Genomic DNA, 20,520 nt, shown 5'->3' with positions numbered 1-20,520 from the left:
GAGAACTATTAAGGAGAAATAGGCCAGGAAGAAACTATCCAGCAGTAAGCCAACTGTGACCTGGGACGTTTGGGGAGATACAGCCCAACTGCACTGGGCTGTGTGATGTAGGAAATGGGGAACTAGAGGCAACATGTATAAACCTTTTAAAAAAGGTTTTGATAAAGGGAAAAAAATGAAGGCTCTCTTGTAATGGGATGGAAGAAGGAGACCCCTATGGGTGGGTAGGAAGAGGGGTGAGATCTTAGAGGAATCAAAAGTCCTGAAATGGGTAGCATCTGTCTTAAAAGAGAGGAAAAACACTTTTGAATGAAGACCAAAGAGGGTGGGTGAATATAAACAAGGACTGTTGATGGAGGTAGGAGAGTAGTTGAGAGCTCACCTTAGATCCTTTTTATCTTTTCAGTAAAGTAGGAAACCAGGTCACTGGATAAGAATGATAAGGAGGCTTGGGTAGGTTTGGAGGCTTGAAAAGGCCTAGCACAAAAATTGATTCCTAAGCATGGAGGGAGTGCAGTTCAAATTCACATTGTTTTACATCCACTCAGCCTGGCCATATTTTTAGGGGCAGAGAAGCACGTAGTAATGTGATTTATCCAAAAAGACAAGAGGCATAGAATCTAGGGTGTTACTGAGAACACAGTTGAACTGCAATGAAATGTTGAAGCCAGAAGGGAGGACAGGCTGGCAGTCTGAGTATTTTTAAATAAAATCAGGAGAGACTTAGAGGCTGGATGAGTGTTTTTTAAAGTTGATTTTGCATCACAAATACACTAGAGTAGCTTAATAAACACAAAACACAAAGGCCCAAACTCTAAGCTCAGCAATTCTGATTCAGCGCATTGGGGGTTTGGTATCTCAGGTGTCTGTGTTTGTGTGGATGTGTTTTTAAACACAGCTCCATAGATGATTATGCAATTACGTTGAAGGACACTGGACTGAATGGTTAGGAGCAGAAGTGAGAAGAGGTAGAACAGTAGGAGGAAGTGTCACAGGTAACTTTAAGGACTTTGGGGTTTTGTAACACCACTTTCATGCGGTGACTTTTCTGAGTGATCATTTATAAGGTTGAAGGTTCTTTGCAGTACTAATTTGGGAGTCTGAGACAGCCTTGAAATACTATATATGATAGTAGGAAATATGTCTCAGGAAAGTGAAAATGTTCTGAGCCAAGTGCAGGAGTCTTAGGAAAGTCTCTTCTGTAAACATTTGATATATTCATTTTCCTATCTCTCCAGGCCTAGCTTAGGCATATGCTGTCTTTCAATTGGTTGGTGTATGTATGTAAATCCTTATGAAAGGCACAAAATACCTATGTTATGGATTTACATTTCATTCTAAGGAAGAACCATTAAAAGCTAGGCTTTTCCATAGACTTAGTTGACAGTAATTGTGTACTTACTGAGACTTCTCTGTTTAAATACTGTCACTCCCAACCCCCTTTCTCCACTTCTCCCCCAGTGTTTTATTTTGTTCAAGTATAGCAAAATGCAGACCATTTTCATGATACTAAATAATAGATGGGAGCTATCATTTGAATGTACAATAAAAACAGTCATAGGAAATATTCTGAAATTTCTGTTGGAGCCTCCTTTCTCTGTTATGACTTTTTATTTAATTGTAGTAATAAAACGTACTTTCACCTTACCTGTGCACACCATGGATTTAGTGGTATTTCAGTGGGGAGTAATTTCTGATTTGTGTTACTGCTTACTAAACCACTTTATTCCAAACAGGAAATGATGGATATCAAGCAATTCATTGATAAACTTCTACCTCCAATTGATTGACAACACTAAGAAGACTTGTGTAGAAGTACACACCTGCATCATTGTAGTAGAGTATTAACCTTTTCCTGAACATGAAACTTTTAATGTCTGCAGTGTTAAAATGTTTGCAAAACACACCAGTGACACAGACTAAATACTATCCCCTTGTGGGAAAATTATGATCATTATGATCTTTTAAGCGTCTATACATGTATTTGTAAAATATGATCGAGAATATACTAGTGTGAAGAGAGTGAAGCACCTAGATTCTATTCCCCAAATGTAATTCAGCAAAATAATAAAGTATTTGAACCAGATTTTTTATATCATTTGAAAATTATTAGTATGCTAAATAAAAACTTGTTCAGATGTAAATGTGCAGTTATGATTTATACATGCTGTGACTTAGCCTATGGATTTATTCCAGAATGACTTAATTCACCATGCACTATCTGTATTTTTATACATGGATTCGTATATACTTAACGATTATAATACATACTAAGAATGAGGTCTTAATTACATTATACCTAATCAGGGATAAACCTGCTAAGTGTCAACAAAGAGTAATATTGCTATTTTTGATTAATGGTCCTTTCATTTTGGGGATGAGGCCTTTCTTTCCCCAATATTATTTCTATTTAATATCTTTTTGCCTCTCTAGAAAAGAAATTTGTTCATTTTTATCCTTCATAACACACCAAATACTGCCACCTTGCCATGGATATCTGCTGTCACTAAATGCTGTAATTTCACATTCTGAAATACAGATATAATGGTATTTAAAATGTATTTATACTTTTACAAAGAAAGCAGACATGACTGACATTAGACTTCCTACACTAATTATTTCTTCCATTTATTTATTTACTTTTATTGTGATATCATTAATATATAATTACATAAGCAACATTATAGTTACTAGACTCCCCGCATTACCAACTCCCCACCACATACCCCATTACAGTCACTATCCATCAGCATAGTAAGATGCTATAGAATCACTACTAATCTTCTCTGTGTTATACGACCTGCCCCAGGCCCCCTCCACTACACTTTATGCTAACCATAATGACCGTTTTTCCCATTATCCCTCCCTTTCCACCCATCCTACCCAGTGCCTTTCCCTTGGGTAACTGTTAGTCCATTCTTGGGTTCTGTGAGTCTGCTGCTGTTTTGTTCCCTCAGTTTTTGCTTTGTTCTTATACTCCACAGATGAGGGAAATCATTTGATACTTGTCTTTCTCCGCCTAACTTATTTCATTGAGCATAATACCCTCTAGCTCCATCCATGTTGTTGCAAATGGTAGGATTTCTTTTCTTCTTATGGCTGAATAATATTCCATTGTGCATATGTACCACATCTTCTTTATCCATTCATCTACTGATGGACACTTAGGTTGCTTCCATTTCTTGGCTATTGTAAATAGTGCTGCGATAAACATAGGGGTGCACATGTCTTTTTGAATCAGGGATCCTGTATTCTTAGGGTAAATTCCTAGGAGTGGAATTCCTGGGTCAAATGGTATTTCTACTTGTAGTTTTATGAGGAACCTCCATATTGCTTTCCACAATAGTTGAACTAATTTCCATTCCCACCAGCAATGTAGGAGGGTTCCCCTTCTCCACATCCTCACCAGCATTTGTTGTTTGCTTTTGGATGGTGGCCATCCTAACTGGTGTGAGGTGATATCTCATTGTGGTTTTAATTTGCATTTCTCTGATGATTAGCAATGTGGAGCATCTTTTCATGTGCCTGTTGGCCATCTGAATTTCTTCTTTGGAGAAGTCTCTGTTCAGCTCCTCTGCCCATTTGTTAATCGGATTATTTGCTTTTTGGTTGTTGAGGTGTGTGAGCTCTATATATTTGGGATGTCAACCCCTTATTGGATATTCATTTATGAATATGTTCTCCCATACTGTAGGCTGCCTTTCTGTTCTACTGATAGTGACCTTTGCTGTAGAGAAGCTTTTTAGTTTGATATAGTCCCACTTGTTCATTTTTGCTTTTGTTTCCCTTGCCGAGGAGATATGTTCATGAAAAAGTTGCTCATGTTTATATTCAAGAGAGTTTTGCCTATGTTTTCTTCTAAGAGTTTAATGGTTTCATGACTTACATTCAGGTCTTTGATCCATTTTGAGTTTACTTTTATGTATGGGGTTAGACAGTAATCCAGTTTCATTCTCTTACATGTAGCTGTCCAGTTTTGCAAATACCAATTGTTGAAGAGGCTGTCATTTCCCCATTGTATATCCATGGAACTTTACTATGTATTAACTGACCATATAAAGTTGGGTTAATATCTGGACTCTCTAGTCTGTTCCACTGGGCTATGGTTCTTTTCTTGTGCCAGTACCAAATTGTCTTGATTACTGTAGCTTTGTAGTACAGCTTGAAGTTGAGGAGCAAAATTCCCCCTGCTTTACTCCTCCCTATCAGGATTGTTTCGGCTATTCAGGGTCTTCTGTGGTTCCATATGAATTTTAGAACTATTTTTTCCAGTTCATTGAAGAGTGCTGTTCATATTTTGATAGGGATTGCACTGAATCTGTACATTGCTTTAGGCAGGATGGCCATTTTGACAATATTAATTCTTCCTACTCAAGAGCATCATATGAATTTCCATTTATTAGTGGCCTCTTTAATTTCTCTCAAGAGTGTCTTGTAGTTTTCAGGGTATAGGTCTTTCACTTCCTTGGTTAGGTTTATTCCTAGGTATTTTATTCTTTTTGATGCAATTGTGAATGGAATTGTTTTCCTGATTTTTCTTTCTGCTAGTTCATCGTTAGTGTATAGGAATGCAACAGATTTCTGTGTATTAATTTTGTATCCTGCAACTTTGCTGAATTCAGATATTATTTCTAGTACTTTTGGAGTGGATTCTTTAGGGTTTTTTATGTACAATATCATGTCATCTGCAAACAGTGACAGTTTGACTTCTTCTTTACCAATCTGGATGCCTTGTATTTCTTTGTGTTGTCTGATTGCCGTGGCTAGGACCTCCAGTACTATGTTGCATAAAAGCGGGGAGAGTGGGCATCCTTGTCTTGTTCCCAAACTTAGGGGAAAAGCTTTCAGCTTCTCGCTGTTAAGTATGATGTTGGCTGTGGGTTTGTCATATATATCCTTTATTATGTTGAGGTATTTGCCCTCTATACCCATTTTGTTGAGAGTTTTTATCACGAATGGGTGTTGAATTTTGTCGAATCCTTTTTCAGCATCTTGTGGAGATGATCATGTGGTTTTTGTCCTTCTTTTTCTTGATGTGATGGATGATGTTGATGGATTTTCTAATGTACCATCCTTGCATCCCTGAGATGAATCCCACTTGATCATGGTGTATGATCCTCTTGATGTATTTTTGAATTCGGTTTGCTAATATTTTGTTGAGTATTTTTGCACCTGTGTTCATCAGGGATATTGGTCTGTAGTTTTCTTTTTTTGTGTGGTTTCTTTGCCTGGTTTTGGTATTAGAGTGATGCTGGCTTCATAGAATGAGTTTGGAAGTATTCCCTCCTCTTCTATTTTTTGGAAAACTTTAAGGAGAATGGGTATTATGTCTTCTCTAAATGTCTGATAAAATTCAGCAGTGAATCCTGGTCCCGGAGTTTTTTGATTACTGAGTCAATTTCGTTGGTGGTAATTGGTCTGTTTAGATTTTCTGTTTCTTGCTTGGTCAGTCTTGGAAGGTTGTATTTTTCTAGAAAGTTGTCCATTTCTTCTAGGTTATCCAGTTTGTTAGCATATAGATTTTCATAGTATTCTCTAATAATTCTTTGTATTTCTGTGGTGTCTGTCGTGATTTTTCCTTTCTCATTTCTGATTCTGTTTATGTGTGTAGATTCTCTTTTTCTCTTAATAAGTCTGGCTAGGGGTTTATCTATTTGGTTTATTTTCTCAAACCAGCTCTTGGTTTCATTAATTTTTTTCCATTCTTTTATTCTTCTCAATTTTATTTATTTCTTCTCTGATCTTTATTATGTCCCTCCTTCTGCTGATTTTGGGCCTCATTTGTTGTCCTTTCTCCAGTTTCAATAATTGTGAATTTAGATTACTCATTTGGGATTGTTATTCCTTCTTTAGATAGGCCTGGATTACTATATACTTTCCTCTTAGAACTGCCTTTGCTGTGTCCCACAGAAGTTGGGGCGTTGTGCTGCTGTTTTCATTTGTCTCCATATATTACTTGATCTCTGGTCATTGATCCATTGATTATTTAGGAGCATGTTGTTAAACATCCATGTGTTTGTGAGCCTTTTTGTTTTCTTTGTACAATTTATTTCTAGTTTTATACCTTTGTGATCTGAGAAGTTGGTTGGTAGAATTTCAATCTTTTTGAATTTACTGAGGCTCTTTTTGTGGCCTAGTATGTGGTCTATTCTGGAAAGTGTTCCATGTGCAGTTGAGAAGAATGCGTATCCTGCTGTCTTGGGGTGTAGAGTTTTGTAGATGTCTGTTAAGTCCATCTGTTCTAGTGTGTTGTTCAGTGCCTCTGTGTCCTTACTTATTTTCTGTCTGGTTGATTTGTCCTTTGGAGTGAGTGGTGTGTTGAAGTCTTCTAAAATGAATGCATTGCATTCTATTTCCTCCTTTAATTCTGTTAGTATTTGTTTCACATATGTAGGTGTACTGTGTTGGGTGCATAGATATTTATAATGGTTATATCCTCTTGTTGGACTGACCCGTTTAATCATTATGTAATGTCCTTCTTTGTCTCTTGTTACTTTGTTTTGAAGTCTATTTTGTCTGATACAAGTACTGCAACACCTGCTTTTTTCTTCCTATTGTTTGCATGGAAGATCTTTTTCCATTCCTTCACTTTTAGTCTGTGTATTTCTTTGGGTTTGAGGTGAGTCTCTTTAGGCAGCATATAGATGGATCTTGCTTTTTTATCCATTCTATTACTCTGTCTTTTGATTGGTACCTTCAGTCCATTTACAATTAGGGTGATTATCTATAGATGTGTACTTATTGTCATTGCAGGCCTTGGATTAGTGGTTATCAAAGGTTCAAGGGTAGCTTCTTTACTATCTAACCATCTAACTGAACTCACTTATTACACTATTTTAAACACAGTCTGATGATTCTTCATTTGTCTCCCTTCTTTTTCTTCCTCCTCCACTCTTTATATGTTAGGTGGTTTATTCTGTACTCTATGTTTCCCTTGACTGGTTTTGTGGATAGCTGATTTTAGTTTGTATTTAGTTAGTATTTGGTTCGTGTACTTTCTTTGCTGTGCTTTTATTTTCTCTGGTGTCATATGTTTGGCCTTTGGAGTACTCCCATTTAGAGCAGTCCCTTTAAAATACCCTGTAGAGGTGGTTTGTGGGAGGCAAATTCTCTCAACTTTTGCTTATCTGGAAATTGTTTAATCCCTCCTTCAATTTAAAATTATAATCTTACTAGATACAATATTCTTGGTTCAAGGGCCTTCTCTTTCGTTGCATTGAATACATCATGCCATTCCCTTCTGTCCTGTAAGGTTTCTGCTGAGAAGTCTGATAATAGCCTGATGGGTTTTCCTTTGTAGGTGATACTTTTTCTCTCTCTGGCTGCTTTTAATATTGAGTCTTTGTCTTTGATCTTTGCCATTTTAATTATTATATGTCTTAGTGTTGTGCTTCCTGGGTCTCTTGTGTTGGCAGATCTGTGGACTCTATGGCCTGAGAAACTATTTCCTTTCCCAGTTTGGGGAAATTTTCAGCAATTATTTCCTCAACAACACTTCCTATCCTTTTCTCTCTCTCCTTCTTCTGGTATCCCTATAATATGAATAATGTTCCATTTGGATTGGTCTCATGTTTCTCTTAATATTCCTTCATTCCTAGAGATCCTTTTTTCTCCCTCTTCCTCAGCTTCTCTGTATCCGTTCTCTGATTTCTATTCCATTAACTTTCTCCTCCACCTCACCTAATCTGCTTTTAAATCCCTCCATTCTTTGTTTCATTTCAGTTATCTCCCACTTGAATTCATCCCTTAGCTCTTGAATATTTTCTGTAGCTCCATTAGCATAGGTATGACTTATTTTGAATTCTTCTTCAGGGAGATTGGTCATTTCAGTCTCACTGAGCCCTCTTTCAGGTGTTTCTGGATTGAACAAAGTTCTTCTGCCTTTTCATAGTCCTGGAGCAATGGGGGTGTTTGCTGGCAAGTGGCACAGGTGTCAGCTGGGAGGAAAAAGTCCCTTCCTGCTTTCTGGTTGCCATGCCTGTCTCCGCTCTCTGTGCTGGTTAACAGCACACAGGATGTCCTAGGGCTCTGGTGGGGGTTGCAGGCAAGTGTTGCAGGTTCTGCTGCGAGAACAAAGCCCTTTCATGCCTCACTGTCTCAGCATCTGTGTTCACTGTGCCAGTGAACCACACGCAGGGAGAAGCCTCTGGGTCTGGGCCGGTTTGCTGCACATAGGGAGAAGACTGTTTTAAGCTGTGTAGTTGCTGTAGGCGGGGCTGCCATCCAACTAATCAGCAGCAATGGCAGGGACAGCCAGTTTGTATGCAGGTATGGGTGGGGAGGTAGGAGTGGCTGGCTGCTAATTGCAGTGAGGGACATCGGGGTTGCGCTGCCAACCAGGGGGATAGGATGTCTCAAGCTCCTGAATGTTCCCAGCCTGCTGGGCTGAGTCTGCCAGGGTGATTTTGTCCTCTTATTCCTTCTCCTAAACCTTTGCCCCTTTAAGACTTTTAAAGCACCTGCTTTTCTTCTGTCCCAGGGCAGCTGGCTGTGGAAACCTGTTCACAGTCTTAGTGTCAGACTTGGCTTTTCAGCCCCTCTAATTTCCAGAGCACCATGTAATGTGGGTCTGTGCTCCCAGGATAGATTTCTATGGCTGGGTATTTAGCATTCCTGTGCTTCCACTCCCTCCCCACTCTGATTCTTTTTCTCCTGCCAGTGAGCCGGAGTGGGGGGAGTGCTTGGGTCCCACCAGTCATGGCTTTTTACTAAGCCTTTTCCATGAGATGTTGACTTTTCCCAGCTGTAGACTGGCTGGTGTACTGTTACTTCTGATCACTCTTTTTGGAATAGTTGTATTTGCTGTATTTTCAAAATATATGTGGTTTTCTGAGACTTCCACCACAGTACTCACACTGCTACCTTTTTTCCTGTCCCCAGTTACACCAATTTCTAAAGATACTTTCTTAACATTGTTTTAATCACTTGGAATATAGCAGAAAAATAACAAATTCAGAAACATCAAGCTTACTTTTCTGCTACATATTAAGCTGTGTGGTAATTACGCTATATGTGTTGAGTTTTGACCTTTATTGCCCATAATTTTTTTTCAAATAATTTTTACCAAAAATATGAAAATTTTGACTAAAATCAAATAATTGCTTTTATGTTTGCACAAGAACTATAAAACATCATGCCTGAAGTGAATATTTCAAATAAGTTCATTGGCAGATAAAGTAAGGTGATTTTTTTCTAATGGATTGTACATTTCCTACAATACTTGCTTTCAAACATATATACAAAAATACGTAAACTAAAACTATGCTACAAGGAGAATGATCTTGGAGCAAATAATTTAAGATAGCAATCCGTTTTTAAGATCGATCTTAAATATTTCAGCACATACAAGAATACAACCTAATTAGACTTTCAGCTAATAACAGAAAAATAAAACCACAGAATTAATTCCCATCACCGGGACTAACAGATTGTAATAACTACATAGGACTAACTTTGGATTAAGGTGCAATTTAAGAAATAAGGAGATTGTCAAAATGGTGGCATGAGTAGGGTGGCGGAAATCTCCTCCCAAAACGATATATATTTTGAAAATACAGCAAATAGAACTATTCCTAAAAGAGTGACCAGAAGATACAGTACACCAGCCAGGCTACATCTACATCTGCGAGAACTCAACATCTCATGGAAAAGGGTAAGATAAAAAGCCATGACCCGCTGGGACCTGAGCACTCTCCCCACTCCAGCTTACCAGTGGGAGGAAAAGAATCAGTGGGGAGGGAGTGGAAGCACTGCTAAATAACCAGGCCTAGCAATCTGCACCGGGAGCACAGCCACATATTGCACAGTGTAGTGGAACAATTTTCACATTATAGGGGTACCAGAAGAAGAGGGGAAAAAAAGGGAAAGTGTCTTTGAAGAAATAGTTGCTGAAACCTTCCTAAAACTGGAGAAGGAAGTCCACAGATCTGCCAACACAAGAGACCCAGGAAGCACAACACTAAGACATATAATAATTAAAATGGCAAAGATCAAAGACAAAGACTCAATATTAAAAGCAGCCAGAGAGAGAAAAAGTATCACCTACAAAGGAAAACCCATCAGGCTATTATCAGACTTCTCAGCAGAAACCTTACAGGACAGAAGGGAATGGCATGATGTATTCAATGCAACGAAAGAGAAGGCCCTTGAACCAAGAATATTGTATCTAGTAAGATTATAATTTTAAATTGAAGGAGGGATTAAACAATTTCCAGATAAGCAAAAGTTGAGAGAATTTGCCTCCCACAAACCACCTCTACAGGGTATTTTAAAGGGACTGCTCTAAATGGGAGTACTCCAAAGGCCAAACATATGACACCAGAGAAAATAAAAGCACAGCAAAGAAAGTACACGAACCAAATACTAACTAAATACAAACTAAAATCAGCTATCCACAAAACCAGTCAAGGGAAACATAGAGTACAGAATAAACCACCTAACATATAAAGAGTGGAGGAGGAAGAAAAAGAAGGGAGACAAATGAAGAATCATCAGACTGTGTTTAAAATAGTGTAATAAGTGAGTTCAGTTAGATGGTTAGATAGTAAAGAAGCTACCCTTGAACCTTTGATAACCACTAATCCAAGGCCTGCAATGACAATAAGTACACATCTATAGATAATCACCCTAATTGTAAATGGACTGAAGGTACCAATCAAAAGACAGAGTAATAGAATGGATAAAAAAGCAAGATCCATCTATATGCTGCCTAAAGAGACTCACCTCAAACCCAAAGAAATACACAGACTAAAAGTGAAGGAATGGAAAAAGATCTTCCATGCAAACAATAGGAAGAAAAAAGCAGGTGTTGCAGTACTTGTATCAGACAAAATAGACTTCAAAACAAAGTAACAAGAGACAAAGAAGGACATTACATAATGATTAAACGGGTCAGTCCAACAAGAGGATATAACCATTATAAATATCTATGCACCCAACACAGTACACCTACATATGTGAAACAAATACTAACAGAATTAAAGGAGGAAATAGAATGCAATGCATTCATTTTAGAAGACTTCAACACACCACTCACTCCAAAGGACAAATCAACCAGACAGAAAATAAGTAAGGACACAGAGGCACTGAACAACACACTAGAACAGATGGACTTAACAGACATCTACAAAACTCTACACCCCAAGACAGCAGGATACGCATTCTTCTCAACTGCACATGGAACACTTTCCAGAATAGACCACATACTAGGCCACAAAAAGAGCCTCAGTAAATTCAAAAAGATTGAAATTCTACCAACCAACTTCTCAGATCACAAAGGTATAAAACTAGAAATAAATTGTACAAAGAAAACAAAAAGGCTCACAAACACATGGATGTTTAACAACATGCTCCTAAATAATCAATGGATCAATGACCAGAGATCAAGTAATATATGGAGACAAATGAAAACAGCAGCACAACGCCCCAACTTCTGTGGGACACAGCAAAGGCAGTTCTAAGAGGAAAGTATATAGTAATCCAGGCCTATCTAAAGAAGGAATAACAATCCCAAATGAGTAATCTAAATTCACAATTATTGAAACTGGAGAAAGGACAACAAATGAGGCCCAAAATCAGCAGAAGGAGGGACATAATAAAGATCAGAGAAGAAATAAATAAAATTGAGAAGAATAAAAGAATGGAAAAAAATTAATGAAACCAAGAGCTGGTTTGAGAAAATAAACCAAATAGATAAACCCCTAGCCAGACTTATTAAGAGAAAAAGAGAATCTACACACATAAACAGAATCAGAAATGAGAAAGGAAAAATCACGACAGACACCACAGAAATACAAAGAATTATTAGAGAATACTATGAAAATCTATATGCTAACAAACTGGATAACCTAGAAGAAATGGACAACTTTCTAGAAAAATACAACCTTCCAAGACTGACCAAGCAAGAAACAGAAAATCTAAACAGACCAATTACCACCAACGAAATTGACTCAGTAATCAAAAAACTCCGGGACCAGGATTCACTGCTGAATTTTATCAGACATTTAGAGAAGACATAATACCCATTCTCCTTAAAGTTTTCCAAAAAATAGAAGAGGAGGGAATACTTCCAAACTCATTCTATGAAGCCAGCATCACTCTAATACCAAAACCAGGCAAAGAAACCACACAAAAAAAGAAAACTACAGACCAATATCCCTGATGAACACAGGTGCAAAAATACTCAACAAAATATTAGCAAACCGAATTCAAAAATACATCAAGAGGATCATACACCATGATCAAGTGGGATTCATCTCAGGGATGCAAGGATGGTACATTAGAAAATCCATCAACATCATCCATCACATCAAGAAAAAGAAGGACAAAAACCACATGATCATCTCCACAAGATGCTGAAAAAGGATTCGACAAAATTCAACACCCATTCGTGATAAAAACTCTCAACAAAATGGGTATAGAGGGCAAATACCTCAACATAATAAAGGATATATATGACAAACCCACAGCCAACATCATACTTAACAGCGAGAAGCTGAAAGCTTTTCCCCTAAGTTTGGGAACAAGACAAGGATGCCCACTCTCCCCGCTTTTATGCAACATAGTACTGGAGGTCCTAGCCACGGCAATCAGACAACACAAAGAAATACAAGGCATCCAGATTGGTAAAGAAGAAGTCAAACTGTCACTGTTTGCAGATGACATGATATTGTACATAAAAAACCCTAAAGAATCCACTCCAAAAGTACTAGAAATAATATCTGAATTCAGCAAAGTTGCAGGATACAAAATTAATACACAGAAATCTGTTGCATTCCTATACACTAACGATGAACTAGCAGAAAGAAAAATCAGGAAAACAATTCCATTCACAATTGCATCAAAAAGAATAAAATACCTAGGAATAAACCTAACCAAGGAAGTGAAAGACCTATACCCTGAAAACTACAAGACACTCTTGAGAGAAATTAAAGAGGCCACTAATAAATGGAAATTCATATGATGCTCTTGAGTAGGAAGAATTAATATTGTCAAAATGGCCATCCTGCCTAAAGCAATGTACAGATTCAGTGCAATCCCTATCAAAATATGAACAGCACTCTTCAATGAACTGGAAAAAATAGTTCTAAAATTCATATGGAACCACAGAAGACCCTGAATAGCCGAAACAATCCTGATAGGGAAGAGTAAAGCAGGGGGAATTTTGCTCCTCAACTTCAAGCTGTACTACAAAGCTACAGTAATCAAGACAATTTGGTACTGGCACAAGAAAAGAACCATAGCCCAGTGGAACAGACTAGAGAGTCCAGATATTAACCCAACTTTATATGGTCAGTTAATACATAGTAAAGTTCCATGGATATACAATGGGGAAATGACAGCCTCTTCAACAATTGGTATTTGCAAAACTGGACAGCTACATGTAAGAGAATGAAACTGGATTACTGTCTAACCCCATACATAAAAGTAAACTCAAAATGGATCAAAGACCTGAATGTAAGTCATGAAACCATTAAACTCTTAGAAGAAAACATAGGCAAAACTCTCTTGAATATAAACATGAGCAACTTTTTCATGAACATATCTCCTCGGCAAGGGAAACAAAAGCAAAAATGAACAAGTGGGACTATATCAAACTAAAAAGCTTCTCTACAGCAAAGGTCACTATCAGTAGAACAGAAAGGCAGCCTACAGTATGGGAGAACATATTCATAAATGAATATCCAATAAGGGGTTGACATCCCAAATATATAGAGCTCACACACCTCAACAACCAAAAAGCAAATAATCCGATTAACAAATGGGCAGAGGAGCTGAACAGAGACTTCTCCAAAGAAGAAATTCAGATGGCCAACAGGCACATGAAAAGATGCTCCACATTGCTAATCATCAGAGAAATGCAAATTAAAACCACAATGAGATATCACCTCACACCAGTTAGGATGGCCACCATCCAAAAGCAAACAACAAATGCTGGTGAGGATGTGGAGAAGGGGAACCCTCCTACATTGCTGGTGGGAATGGAAATTAGTTCAACTATTGTGGAAAGCAATATGGAGGTTCCTCATAAAACTACAAGTAGAAATACCATTTGACCCAGGAATTCCACTCCTAGGAATTTACCCTAAGAATACAGGATCCCTGATTCAAAAAGACATGTGCACCCCTATGTTTATCGCAGCACTATTTACAATAGCCAAGAAATGGAAGCAACCTAAGTGTCCATCAGTAGATGAATAGATAAAGAAGATGTGGTACATATGCACAATGGAATATTATTCAGCCATAAGAAGAAAAGAAATCCTACCATTTGCAACAACATGGATGGAGCTAGAGGGTATTATGCTCAGTGAAATAAGTTAGGCGGAGAAAGCAAGTATCAAATGATTTAACTCATCTGTGGAATATAACAACAAAGCAAAAAGTGAAGGAACAAAACAGCACCCGACTTACAGTTACCAAAGGGAAAGGGACTGGACAGGGTGAGTGGGAAGGGAGGGATAAGGGGATTAAGGGGCATCATGATTAGCACACATAGTATAGGGGGGACACTGAGAAGGCCGTGTAGCACAGAGAAGACAAGTATTGACTCTTTAGCATCTTACTATGCTGATGGACAGTGACTGTAATTGGGTATATGGTTTTGACTTGATAATGGGGGGAATGTAGCAATCACAGTGTTGCTCATGTGATTGTATATTAATGATACCTTAAAAAATGGGTGCTACGTAATAATAGAAATAATTTAGTAATGAACTGTATGGAATGTTAATGATCAAGCCATATGTTTATGTCTGGATTAAAAATTTTTAAACTATGATTTCCTAAGTTATTTTGCTTTATTTTGTGGAATAGAAAGTGTTGTTTTGGTTGTACACATCAGCAAGATCTAATTTATGGCATGAAATATTACATTCAAATGTGCTGTAATGATTGGAAAATATAAATCTTTTTCATGGTTTCTGTCAGTATGAAATAAATTTTAATTCTGACTTTTCTGTGGCTACATTTTTGAATAGTTAACAATTCGATTTCCTTTGAAATATCTGTCTGTAATGAAAAGGAGGAAGATGACAATGTAATCACAAGAATATATCTTCAGAGAGAAAAATATTGATGATGATATGGTTGGCTTGGAATGGAGCCAGGCATGAGAAAAGCTCTTGCTACTAGTCAGTTTTTATAAGCTAAAAGAATTTTTTTTTTTAAGTTTGGTTTTCCATGTTCCTAACCTTTTTAAGAAGTTTTGTTTGGGATTTCTTTTTGTCTGTTTATTTAATATTCATGGGATTTTAAAGTTAGTGTCTAAAATCAGTTACCCGAATTTTTTCTCTTTTTCTTTCCCTGTTGACTTCTCAGTTTTCCCAGTAAAAGATTCCTTTCTGTTCTGTCTTTTATGCAGTTCCTTCAGTTTTGGCTCTTGAATACTTATTTGTGGGGCTGCCCATTCTATTTTTGGATGGCCCTAATGGTAAGAGTTCTGTACTAAAATATTGTCTCCAACTTCAACTCTTTTTAGGTGTTATCTTTAATAGCAGCACCTTATTTTATGTGATAATATTTTATTTCATCATTTTTTAAACTATTTTGTTCAGAATTAGATGTGGTCAGAATGTGGTATTGTTAACATATACTGACAGATAACTACTATGTCTTACATATATGTAAATAATTGGAAGATGTCCCTACTATTGTAGTCAGTCTTCTGCTTTTTAAAAGTAGATACATGACATGTCTCTACCTTCCCAACAGGTTACCATTTTATTTTGGAGAAATTATTGAAAAATGAAAATAAGTACTTAAGTAATTCTTAAATTAAGAAAGTAATTTAAGTACTTAAGATATTCCAGGCACTGCAGTAAGCATTGTATACCCTTTATTCATATCATCTCACAACTTTATCTTCATTTTACAGAAGGGGAAACGGATATCTAGAGAAGTGAACTGTGCTTACAGAGGTATTATGTACATGCCAGGATTCAAAATGATACATCTAACTTTGTGACCTACTACCTGTGCTATGCTCCTGTGGGGTAATTTAAATGCTTCTAAACATACAAACTTTTATTTCATATAATTCAAAACACCTAGAAATGCCAAATAATCTGTGTTTAAAAATTAGCTTATGATAAAGAAATTGCAATTGCTAGTGCCCAGAGAGAACTAAAAAGGAAACTATGTATTCATGTGGTATGCCTAACTTTGGGGCTGAGGGAAAAGCTCACCATTATAAACCAGGACCCCTTTAAGGGCTGTGCTCTCTGCCACAGGTATACTAGAAAAATGACATATATATACACACATATATGTATATATATATATATGACTCCTCAGGAAGGGAAAGGGAAGCTTATCTATTCAGTCCTGGGCTGGGTATTAGGAGAGGAGGGAGCTTTTCTCTTGAAATTGTCCAATCAGGAAATTTTCCTCATATATTTGGATTTTGATTTTATACTATTTATGTGTCCTGGAAACCCAAAAGCTTATAATTTAACATCAAGAATTTACTTGGACTGGCTCTGCTTCTTGGGTACCTGGGAGAGGCAAACATTCTTTATGGAGAGTGACAACCTCAATCTAGGCTGCATAAATTAAGCTCTGCCACAGGTGAATACTGGCCACAAATGAATACCAGGTGACACAAACATAAATAAGGATCACTAGACTCTCAGGAACTTTAAGAACTAGATAGTGTGAGAGTATTAATAAGAGACAAGAGAATAAACAAATGAATAATAGTATCAGAAAAAGCTGGATTGAGAAAGGAAATTTATAGGAATGAAAAAAATAGCCACTTAGACACAAAATCTTAATGGAGAAACATTATGACAGTAAAATATTTGAAACAACCCAATGAGGAATAATAGTGGACCAGCTAAATAAACTGTGCATCTATACAGTGGAATGTTATACAGCTATAAAAAAGGAATAAGCGTGCACTGTATTAGTTTTAAAAGAATCCAGAATACATTTTTGATGAGAAAATGTTAAATACTAAAAGGGATGGAGGAAAGATGATCACATATTTGAATTGGCTAGAATTTGCACTTAAAAAAACCCCAAAGCTAGAAGGATACTGGAGAATCTAATTAAAGGAGCTATGGAACATGAATGGAGAAGAATTGAGGTGGGTGAGGATAGGAGGGGATCAAGACTGCCCTGGGTATTTTTTTTTTCATATTTTCTTATTGTGGTAAATACAAGAAAATTTACCATCTTAACCATTTTTTAAGTGTACTTCAATGGCATTAATTACATTCACATTATCATACAGCCATCACCATCATCCATCTCCCTAACTTTATCAGTTTCCCAAACTGATACCCTGTACTCATAGCAGATTTTGTGTTAATGTATGACCTACAAAAATATTCAAATGGGTGTGTTAAACTGCTATACCAGACACAACAAAATGGTGTGTGAAGTATGTGTGAAAAGTTCTGAGGAATTTACTTGGAAGAAATCCCAGCAAGCAAAAGGGAAGGTAGGATAATAAAATTCAGAGGTCCAATATAAAGTTTAATGGCAGCTGCAGAAGGAGAGAAAAAATCAGGAAAGAAACAATACATGAAGATAAAATAGCTGAAAGTCGAGTACATGTAAAACTCATATACTAGCAATGAACATGTGAAAATCAAAATTAAAAATACTGTATCACTTGAGAAAAAAGGAACATAAGTGTGAATCTAAGAATTCGTACAAAATTTGAAAGGCTGAAAACTAAAATGCTGATGAAATACATCAAACAAGATCTAAATACATGGAGACATATACCATGTTCATGAATTGGAGTATTCAACATAGTAAGTATGTTAATTCTCTTTAAATTGACAGAAAGTTTAATGCAATTCCTATCAGAATCCCAGCAAGATTGTTGTAGCTATACACAAGATTATTCTAAAATTGACATGGAAAGGTAAAGAAGCTAGAATAGCTTAAACAACAGTGAAAAAAAGTGGGAGGGATCTTACTACATTTCAACACTTACTATATATAGAGACAAACTGAAATCAAAACTATAAGGTATTGGCAGAGATGAACAACATAAATCAGAAATAGCCCCTACACAAATGCAGTCATGTGATTTTTGACAAAGGTACAAAAGCAATTCTGTGGAGGAATGATAGTCCTTCAACAATTTGTGCTGGAGCAATTGGATATTCAAACCTCAATCTAGATCTTGTATCTTATACAGAAGTTAACCCAAAATGCAAGATAGATTTAAATGTCAAATATAAAACTGACAGAGAATGTAGGAGAATATCTTCAGGATCTAGGGCTTGAAATATATCTAAGTAAGCGAGAGTATAATCCCTAAAAAAAAATTAACTGGACTTCATCAAAATTTAAAAACTTTGCTCTTTCAAAGATCCTGTTAGACTGAAAAGACAAGCTAATACTGGGAGAAAGTATCTTCAAAGCACATACTCACATATCCAGTATCTGGAATACAAAAACTCAATAGAAAGAAATCCAATTAGAGAACAGGGAAAAAACTGGATATTTCACTGAAAAGGCTACATGAAAGACCAAAAGAACAAAAAAGAACAACAAAAAAAAGGCTATATGGATGGCAAGTAAGCACATGAAAATGTCCTAGATCACTAAACCATTAGTGAAATGAAAAATTAAAACCACAGTGAAATACCACTATATATATTAGGGCAGTACACATACCTATTTGGACAGCTAAAATGAAATATAATGGCAATGCCAAATGCTGGTGAGGATGCAGAAAAATTGGATCTCTCGTACATGACTGGTGGGAATGTAAAATGACACAGCCACTTCAAAAAAGTTTGATAGTTTCTTTAAAATCTAAACATACAATTTTCATGTGACTGAGCAATTGTACTCTTGGCATTCATTCTAGAGAAAGGAAAACTTGGTCCACAGAAAAACTTGTACATGATTATTTATAGCAATTTATTCATAATAGCCAAAAACTAGAAACAATCAAAATGTCTAACAGTAGTTGAATGATTAAACAAATTGGTATATCCATATTAATGATGGTACTTGGCAATAAAAAGGAATGAATTGCTGATGTATATAAAATATCCTGGGTGAATTTCAAGGGCATTATGCTAATAAAGGCCAATCTCTAAAGGTCATATATAGTATGATTTTATATAACTTGACAAAAATGTCAAAATTATACAGATGGAAAAGAAATCAGTGGCTTCCAGTTAGAGATGGTCAAGGTGAAGGTGTGACTACAGAGGGATACCATGAAGGAGATCTTTGTGGTGATAGAATACTTCTGTGTCTTGATTGTGGTGGTAGTTACATAAATTTACACATGTGATAAAATGAGAGGACTGTACACACATACTAGAATTGTCAATACAATTTTATATTGTATTATGTACAGTGTAACCACTGAGGAAAACTAGGTGAAGGGTACACACGACCTTTCTGTACTACCTTTACAATTTCTTGCCAATCTATGAGTGTTTCAAAAAAATTAAGCTTTTAAAATAGGGATAATAGAATTTGAAATATTCTATGGTTCTTCTATTTTCTGAGAGTAGGTAAGAAATATTCATTCCTTTTAAATATTAACAATATAAAACTAACTAAAAAAGGTATACAAATATATGAAACTTCCAAACTAACAGGGGTAGAGATGAAATAAAGAGCTCAATAAAAAAGAAAAGAAAACTTGGGGTGGATTAATGATTGTGCATTGAGTATTGACCCCCCTATACAGAATTTTATTGTTGTTAACAACCATTTGATCAATAAATATGAGAGATGCCCTCACACACACACACACACACACACAAATATATATATATATATATATATATATATATATATATATATATATATATAAACACACTTCCAATTGTAAAATAAATAAGTAACCGGGATGTAATGTATAGCATAAGGAATATAGTCAAAGTATTGTAACAACTTGGTATGGTGATAATAGCTGGTACCTAGAATTATCATGTATATAAATGTTGAATCACTGTGTTGTACACCTGAAACTAATGTAATACTGTGTGTCAACTACCCTTCAATAAAAAATAATTATCCAGGAAAAAAAAAAAAAGACAGAATGCCGCTATCGAATTAGGTCCTGATTTGTGAGATTAAAACTGTGTCTCTTTAGAAAAAGAAAAAAAAAGAAAAGAAAAGAAGAAAACAGATAAAATGTAGAACAAGATATGGCAGATGCAAAAAAAAATAATAGTAATCACAATGTGAATGGACTAAATTTGACAGTAAAATGGCAGAGGTTATCAGATTGGACAAAAGAATTATATCAAGCTGGATTTTAATTTCAAGAGGTTCTTTTTAATTACAGATTGAAAGTAAAGGGGTAGGAAAATAGAAGCAGCAAATACTACCAAAAGTAAGCTGGCTTATCCTATATTAGTATGAGATAAAATGTACATTAAGGCAATGAACACATCCATACAAAAACTTGTAAATGAATGTTCATAACATTATTCATAATAGCCAAAATCTGGAAAGAACCTATGTCCAAGTTGATGCATGGATAAATAAAATGTGGGGTATCCATACAATAGAATAGTATCCAGCAATAAA

The 20,520-nt window shown here is 36.2% G+C and overlaps 1 protein-coding gene across 1 annotated transcript in view; it reads left to right on the top strand.

Annotated features, from left to right (window-relative positions):
- Positions 1-2,086, top strand: part of LYPLA1 (lysophospholipase 1) — a 35,770-nt gene extending 33,684 nt beyond the window's left edge. The window contains exon 9 of the mRNA XM_036878929.2: positions 1,737-2,086. Coding sequence (XP_036734824.2) covers positions 1,737-1,790 — 54 coding nt within the window. The 3' untranslated portion in view covers positions 1,791-2,086. The remainder of the gene's footprint in view (positions 1-1,736) is intronic.
- The last annotated feature ends 18,434 nt before the right edge of the window (positions 2,087-20,520 follow it).

This window comes from Manis pentadactyla, chromosome 3, assembly GCF_030020395.1.
Source record: "Manis pentadactyla isolate mManPen7 chromosome 3, mManPen7.hap1, whole genome shotgun sequence".
Lineage (NCBI taxonomy): Eukaryota > Metazoa > Chordata > Mammalia > Pholidota > Manidae > Manis > Manis pentadactyla.
Note: the sequence above shows the minus strand (reverse complement) of the source record. Positions and strands in the feature narration are given on the sequence as shown.